Source organism: Salmo trutta, chromosome 27 (genome assembly GCF_901001165.1).
Source record: "Salmo trutta chromosome 27, fSalTru1.1, whole genome shotgun sequence".
NCBI classification, from domain to species: Eukaryota; Metazoa; Chordata; class Actinopteri; order Salmoniformes; family Salmonidae; genus Salmo; species Salmo trutta.
In genome coordinates this window covers 45,009,774-45,017,352 of record NC_042983.1, presented here as the reverse complement: position 1 = coordinate 45,017,352, position 7,579 = coordinate 45,009,774, and the positions used below count along the sequence as shown (strand labels likewise).

Below are 7,579 nucleotides of genomic sequence, written 5' to 3'. Positions count from 1 at the left end.
GACAGACAGGTTTCTTCGCGTACCTGAAAACTACATGTCCCATCAGCCACACTTTCACATCAGTCAAAAGGAGACCTGGTTATTTTCAGGAAGATTAGTGTTAAACAACACAACTGTCATGTAGCCAGATAACAGCTCATTACAAAGAACAGCTTCTGTCCAGCTTCACTAACAACGGGGTGTGATTAATGGACTGACCTGTCCAGCTTCACTAACAACGGGGTGTGATTAATGGACTGACCTGTCCAGCTTCACTAACAACGGGGTGTGATTAATGGACTGACCTGTCCAGCTTCACTAACAACGGGATGTGATTAAATGGACTGACCTGTCCTTGTCTTTACAGATGACCACAGGTACCCTGGCGTGGAAGTCTGCCTCCAGGCTCTCATAGAGAACTAGAAATCACCAAAATCTCCGTGTGATCACTCCCATCGATGGCTATCACAATGTTAAAAACGCTAAAAAGTATCATTGGTTATTATGGGTATTCTAGCTAGCGTAGCATCTCAAGAGGTAGAAGGCACTCACGGCTGACAGACAGGCTCTCCTGAACCAGCAACAGAACCTCTGGTTGATGCATCTGTGAATACAGACACATATAAACCAGTTAACCGTGTACACACACACACACACACACACACACACACAGTTTAGCACATGACCTTACATGTGAATCCATAAAGAAATAGGTGGGGCTAAAGCTTAAGAGGGTGTGAATGATGCTGAATGGGTGGAGACAAAGAAGAGCTCTCCAGTAGGTACCAAAACATCCAAAGGCCATTTTCTCAAAAGTGAAGTTACAAGTTTATCAAATCAGAATTACCATCCCATTGTTCCTCAACTGTAGTGTATGATATACCATTTTCTAGCTCTGAGTCTCTACTATTATCCAATGTAAAAAAAAAAACACACCATTTAAAAATGTTGTTACATAAGACCGAATCAAGGAGATCGGTCACAAATGAACATTACATTATGTAGCAACAGCTCTGGAAGACATTCCTACAGTCAGCATTACCAATTGGATGCTGCGTCAACTTGAAACATCTGTGGCATTGTGTTGTTGTGACAAAACTGCACATTTTAGGAGCGGCCTTTTATTGTCCCCAGCACAAGGTGCACCTGTGTAATGATCATACAGTTTAATCAACTTGCCACACCTGTCCGGTAGATGGGATTGTCTTGGCAAAGGAGAAATGCTCACTAACAAGGATGTTAACACATTTAAGCACAAAAAGAGAAATAATATTTTTGTGCGAATTGAACATTTCTGGGATCTTTTATTTTAGTTCATGAAACATGAGGACCAACACTTTACATGTTGCGGTTTATATTTTTGTTCAGTGTAGATACAACATCAATGCAGAGGAAGACATGTCACAATACAACGCTGAAGATTAGCAGACTGAACTGCTCATTCAGAAAATAGGACACACACACACACACAACTCACCTCACCTCACCTCACACACACACACACACACCACACACCTACACCTCACCTCACACACACACAACTCACATGAGGGGGGAACTGGACATCAATGTTGACGTCAGAATCCTTGAAACCAAACGTGGTGCAGGAAGACCCATAGAGCCTGAGCTTCACCTCTGAAAGAATAAGAAGGGATACTTTAGAAGTCCAGAAGGCAGGGGCTGTTCGTCAGAAACGAGGACCTGGAGTCCCCAGCAGGCAGGGGCTGTTCCTCAGAGACGAGGACCTGGAGTCCCCAGGGGCTGTTCGTCAGAAACGAGGACCTGGAGTCCCCAGGGGCAGTTCCTCAGAGACGAGGACCTGGGGTCCCCAGGGGCAGTTCCTCAGAAACGAGGACCTGGAGTCCCCAGGGGCAGTTCCTCAGAAACGAGGACCTGGAGTCCCCAGGGGCAGTTCCTCAGAAACGAGGACCTGGAGTCCCCAGGGGCAGTTCCTCAGAAACGAGGACCCGGACTCCCTATAAAAATGGTTGGTCCAGTCTACCAACCAGTCCTCATCCCCACCCAGCATGGTTGGTCCAGTCTTTATCAACCCAGCCATCAGCCTGAAGACAGGAAGTAAAACCAGTCCAGTTCATATTACAACAACCTTGTGAGATTTGAGTTTGTTTTAGTGTTCCGGCTGTTCGCGGAGCACATCTTGTTTTTGTTAAGGCAAGGCGAAGTCTAAGGGACCCTTCTTTGGTTTATTTTTCAACAGTAGGGGTGGGAACTATGGACGGGATTCTTCAATGAAGTGTCATTCAACGAGAGAGGAGAGAGAGCAGCAGCAGCCAGGTCCTACTGAGAGGAGAGAGAGAGCAGCAGCAGCCAGGTCCTACTGAGAGGAGAGAGAGAGCAGCAGCAGCCAGGTCCTACTGAGAGGAGAGAGAGAGCAGCAGCAGCCAGGTCCTACTGAGAGGAGAGAGAGAGAGCAGCAGCCAGGTCCTACTGAGAGGAGAGAGAGCAGCAGCAGCCAGGTCCTACTGAGAGGAGAGAGAGCAGCAGCAGCCAGGTCCTACTGAGAGGAGAGAGAGAGAGCAGCAGCCAGGTCCTACTGAGAAGAGAGAGCAGCAGCAGCCAGGTCCTACTGAGAGGAGAGAGAGAGCAGCAGCAGCCAGGTCCTACTGAGAGGAGAGAGAGCAGCAGCAGCCAGGTCCTACTGAGAGGAGAGAGAGAGAGCAGCAGCCAGGTCCTACTGAGAGGAGAGAGAGAGCAGCAGCAGCCAGGTCCTACTGAGAGGAGAGAGAGAGCAGCAGCAGCCAGGTCCTACTGAGAGGAGAGAGAGAGCAGCAGCAGCAGCCAGGTCCTACTGAGAGGAGAGAGAGAGCAGCAGCCAGGTCCTACTGAGAGGAGAGAGAGCAGCAGCAGCCAGGTCCTACTGAGAGGAGAGAGAGCAGCAGCAGCCAGGTCCTACTGAGAGGAGAGAGAGAGCAGCAGCCAGGTCCTACTGAGAGGAGAGAGAGAGCAGCAGCAGCCAGGTCCTACTGAGAGGAGAGAGAGCAGCAGCAGCCAGGTCCTACTGAGAGGAGAGAGAGAGCAGCAGCAGCCAGGTCCTACTGAGAGGAGAGAGAGAGCAGCAGCAGCCAGGTCCTACTGAGAGGAGAGAGAGCAGCAGCAGCCAGGTCCTACTGAGAGGAGAGAGAGAGCAGCAGCCAGGTCCTACTGAGAGGAGAGAGAGAGCAGCAGCCAGGTCCTACTGAGAGGAGAGAGGAGAGGAGAGTTCACATCACCTAGCCAAGTTCTGCCAGGAGCAAACCCAACAAACAGTATGTATACAGACGGCGTAAAGATAAACTCTTCTATCCCTCCAGTCTACTCCGGTCATTCTCTCACCAGGCAGGACGGACATTAGGACTTCCTGCATGTTGGAGACGATCCGTCGTCTGTTCTCTACATCCTGGTCACTCATCCCCATCTCTCTGACCACGCCCTCCAGGGCCACGCCCACCGCCGCCACCTGCTCCGCCCCGGGGGGTACGAGATCCGTCAACATCACTTCCTCTCGACGCTCCTACACGAGAGGAAGCAGACACACGAGGGGGATCATATAATGAACACATTGTTTTGGATGATAGAACGTAGAAGTGAATAGCATCAGGTGTTCTAACCTTGGCTCTCCTCTTGTGCCACTTGTCTTTGACGTGTCTGTGAGCTTCAGAGACAGAGTCCAGCAGAACCTCACACAGACAGCAGGTGTAGACAGCGCTGGGGTTACTGCGGGACCTCTGAGACAGACAGACAGACAGACAGACAGACAGACAGACAGACAGACAGAGATGGCAGTCATTGGTCACGTTCCCCTGCATCAACCAATGCGTGGGCTGTGCCGCCAGGCACCATGCTGCTATAACGTGATGTGGTTAGATACGTAAAATAACTATGCAGGCATTGTAAGATCTGGCATGAGTCAGCAACGCCTGGGCAGAGGAACGCGCTCCGTGTCCGTAGAGGACTCAGGAAGTAAGTCAAGCCTCTGATTAGTTAAATCAGTTCTGTGTGCGTGCGGGGACCAGAACAAAATGTATATCGTTGGAAATACTACAGGAACGTGAGTGACACTGTACTCCTGTCCTCTCCTGTCGGATGCCACACCTTCTTCAGACGGAAGATCTCCTCTCTGCCAATCTTCTCCTCCGCCCGTTTCAGTCCCAGCAGCTCTTCGGTTGACAGAGATGACTCATCCACCACCAGCCCACGGTCTTCCTCACCTAGACCCCGCCTCCGGTCACGGTTCCTACGGTTCTTCCCCCCTGGAGAAACCAAGTCACGTTACCCGTAGTCCAGACAACTTCCTGACTCCACAGCCATATAAATTGTGGCTTAATTGTGACTGACTGATCTACAACTAATATTGAGTAGTTATTTATGATGCAAGGTGATTTGTTGATCCGTCATACTCGACTCGCCTTTAAAATTGGCTGCAATGTGGAACGCACCCCATGTAGACAACCTACAGATTACGGATAGCCCCACCCCATGCCTACTGAAGATAACTCAGGTCTGGGTGTTGGTTGGGTCTACCTGAGCTGTGAGCTGTGTAGTCTACCTGAGCTGTGAGCTGTGTAGTCTACCTGAGCTGTGAGCTGTGTAGTCTACCTGAGCTGTGAGCTGTGTAGTCTACCTGAGCTGTGTAGTCTACCTGAGCTGTGAGCTGTGTAGTCTACCTGAGCTGTGAGCTGTGTTGTCTACCTGAGCTGTGAGGTGTGTAGTCTACCTGAGCTGTGTAGTCTACCTGAGCTGTGAGGTGTGTAGTCTACCTGAGCTGTGTAGTCTACCTGAGCTGTGAGCTGTGTAGTCTACCTGAGCTGTGTTGTCTACCTGAGCTGTGAGCTGTGTTGTCTACCTGAGCTGTGAGCTGTGTTGTCTACCTGAGCTGTGAGCTGTGTTGTCTACCTGAGCTGTGAGCTGTGTAGTCTACCTGAGCTGTGAGCTGTGTAGTCTACCTGAGCTCTGAGGTGTGTAGTCTACCTGAGCTGTGAGCTGTGTAGTCTACCTGAGCTGTGAGCTGTGTAGTCTACCTGAGCTGTGAGCTGTGTAGTCTACCTGAGCTGTGTAGTGTACCTGAGCTGTGAGCTGTGTAGTCTACCTGAGCTGTGAGCTGTGTAGTCTACCTGAGCTGTGAGCTGTGTAGTCTACCTGAGCTGTGTAGTCTACCTGAACTGTGAGCTGTGTAGTCTACCTGAGCTGTGAGCTGTGTAGTCTACCTGAGCTGTGAGCTGTGTAGTCTACCTGAGCTGTGAGCTGTGTAGTCTACCTGAGCTGTGAAGTCTACCTGAGCTGTGAGCTGTGTTGTCAGCGTTGTCCCTCCGTCCCTGCTCCCAGTCCTCTCCTGGGTCCTCTCCCTGAGATGTTCTCCTCCAGCGCTGTGAGGGGCGCTCTCTCCATTTCTCCTCCCGACCCTCGACCAGGTCCTCTGCCTGCTGGCTCTCTGGGTACCTGCAAAGTGTTAGCATGGCAACTTAGTGTGACATGTTTTCCTATGGGAAATGTTCCGTTTTAGGAATAAGTGTATTTGGTACCTGGGTCTCTGGAAACCCTCCCTCTGAGAGGGGCTTTGCCCCCCCTTGAACACCACCCCCCTAGGGGAGCTGCTGAGGGGCTCCATCCCTCCCTTCTTGGGACTGGCGCGGTAGAACCCACCGTGGCCACCCCTCTCCGGCTTGGTGCTGTATCCTCTCCCAGCGTCCTGGTTCCTCCAGGCCTCTGCCTCGTTTGCCACCGGGACCTTCTCCCGGCCTCCCTGTTTAGGGTAACGTGGCCTGCCTCCTGACTCTTCCATGGTGTTTCTACTAGACCTGTGGGAGAGACAAGGAGAGAAGTAGCTAGTTCAAATCAAATGCATTGCTACTTCATTACTACTTCTGGGTAATGTAGTAGTGGCCACTAGCTCTGGTCCAGGGTGTTTGTGGAGGAAATACTAACGAAACCCTAGACAATCACTAAGTGGCCACAAACTCATACAGCGAGCACTGGTAATGACAGTTCATTCATTTGGCTTACCTCTCTATATCTGTTACTTCTTCAAAAGCTAGGCTAGCTAACTAGCTAAAGTTAGCTGCTAGTAGTTTGGCACTTTAACTATTAATAAGGCCCAATGGTTTACGAACAACTGGCAGCGCGTTGTGTGGATCACATATTAGCTAGCTAAGACTTTCGTTACATATAAAAAACAACTCGACTGGCAAATGTACAACTAGCTGTTAGCATGTTGTCACCAGGTTAACTAGTTGGTTAACTAAAGCCACCATGACGTGACATTTAGCTAGCTTGCTACTGACTTTTTGCTTATCTAAAACTAAATACTTCGGACTGGCATGTGTTGGATCTAACGTTATTACTAAAACAACAAAAAAAACAATAGCTGGCTTTGTCTGATTTCACCATCTGTTGTGGAATGAAACCGCTAAAGTGAATAGTTAACTAACTACATTAGCTAGCCTGATATCTAGCTGGCTACTCATGCTAACTGTCCATTGGGATGCACTGCTAGCTAGCTAACACACGAACAATAACTGGTTACCAATAATAATAATAATAGGTAGATATTTAGAAATACCTTTTGTCTTTGTATGGCCAGCATGCTACTGTGTTTATTCGCTATATCGTTAGTTTTAAAATAGCACAACACAGATGATCCATGATATTCAAGCCGCCACTCTTAACAACCGTCTCCAGGGCAGTCCGGAAGAGAAACTGGGACCATTCCAGCCAATGAGGGGACAGATACGCGTGTGAACATTTTACATTTTAGTCATTTAGCAGACGCTCTTATCCAGAGCGACTTACAGTAGTGAATGCATACATTTCATGCATTTTTTTTTCTTTTTTTTGTACTGGCACCCCGTGGGAATCGAACCCACAACCCTGGCGTTGCACACACCATGCTCTACCAACTGAGCCACAAGGGAACAACTAGCGGTCCGGTCTACAAGCACTTTACCTATCAGCTTTATGCACCAAAACATCCATTGAATTATTCAAATAATTGTTGCTGGGAACAATTTTTTTTGTTGTTCCATCACTCATAGATTTTTAACATTTTTATATTCATTCAATGTCTGTCATGTTTTTATATGAGGTGGATGGCATTGGTGCTGCTTGTGCTGCCCCCCTGAGATCACTGAGCGTTAATGTGCATGTGACTTGAGTCCCCAAAAACCACAACCCAAATATAGATGGACCATGAATTTTCATGCCTTCCCTATTGAGTAGTAGATTGAAATGTACTGTATGTATCAAGGTGACATCTAGATGCTTATCAATTTTAGTTACAATGCGTTCGGAAAGTATTCAGTATACTTGACTTTCCACATTTTGTTACTTTACAGCCTTATTCTAAAACTGATATCTTTATTTAACTAGGCAAGTCAGTTAAGAACAAATTCTTATTTTACAATGACGGCCTAGGAACAGTGGGTTAACTGCCTTGTTCAGGGGCAACACGACAGATATTTACCTTGTCAGCTCGGGGGATCCAGTCTTGCAACCTTTCGGTTACTAGTCCAACACTCTAACCACTAGGCTACCTGCTGCCTTTTTTCTCCGAATCAATCTATACACAATACCCCATAATGACAAAGAGAAAACTTTTTTTGTTACA

The 7,579-nt window shown here is 48.5% G+C and overlaps 1 protein-coding gene across 3 annotated transcripts in view; it reads right to left on the bottom strand.

Moving 5' to 3' along the window:
• LOC115165058 (terminal uridylyltransferase 7) overlaps nt 1–6,715 on the bottom strand; it is a 44,719-nt gene extending 38,004 nt beyond the window's left edge. The window contains exons 1-9 of one of the 3 annotated variants that reach the window (XM_029718092.1): nt 6,536–6,715; nt 5,499–5,774; nt 5,234–5,415; nt 4,072–4,229; nt 3,588–3,704; nt 3,313–3,490; nt 1,526–1,614; nt 532–583; nt 329–398 (exon numbers count right to left, since the gene is read on the bottom strand). In XM_029718092.1, coding sequence (XP_029573952.1) covers nt 329–398; nt 532–583; nt 1,526–1,614; nt 3,313–3,490; nt 3,588–3,704; nt 4,072–4,229; nt 5,234–5,415; nt 5,499–5,758 — 1,106 coding nt within the window. In that variant the 5' untranslated portion in view covers nt 5,759–5,774; nt 6,536–6,715. The remainder of the gene's footprint in view (nt 1–328; nt 399–531; nt 584–1,525; nt 1,615–3,312; nt 3,491–3,587; nt 3,705–4,071; nt 4,230–5,233; nt 5,416–5,498; nt 5,775–6,535) is intronic. The other 2 variants (XM_029718090.1, XM_029718091.1) reach the window with 2 other exon arrangements.
• Between the last annotated feature and the right edge of the window lie 864 nt (nt 6,716–7,579).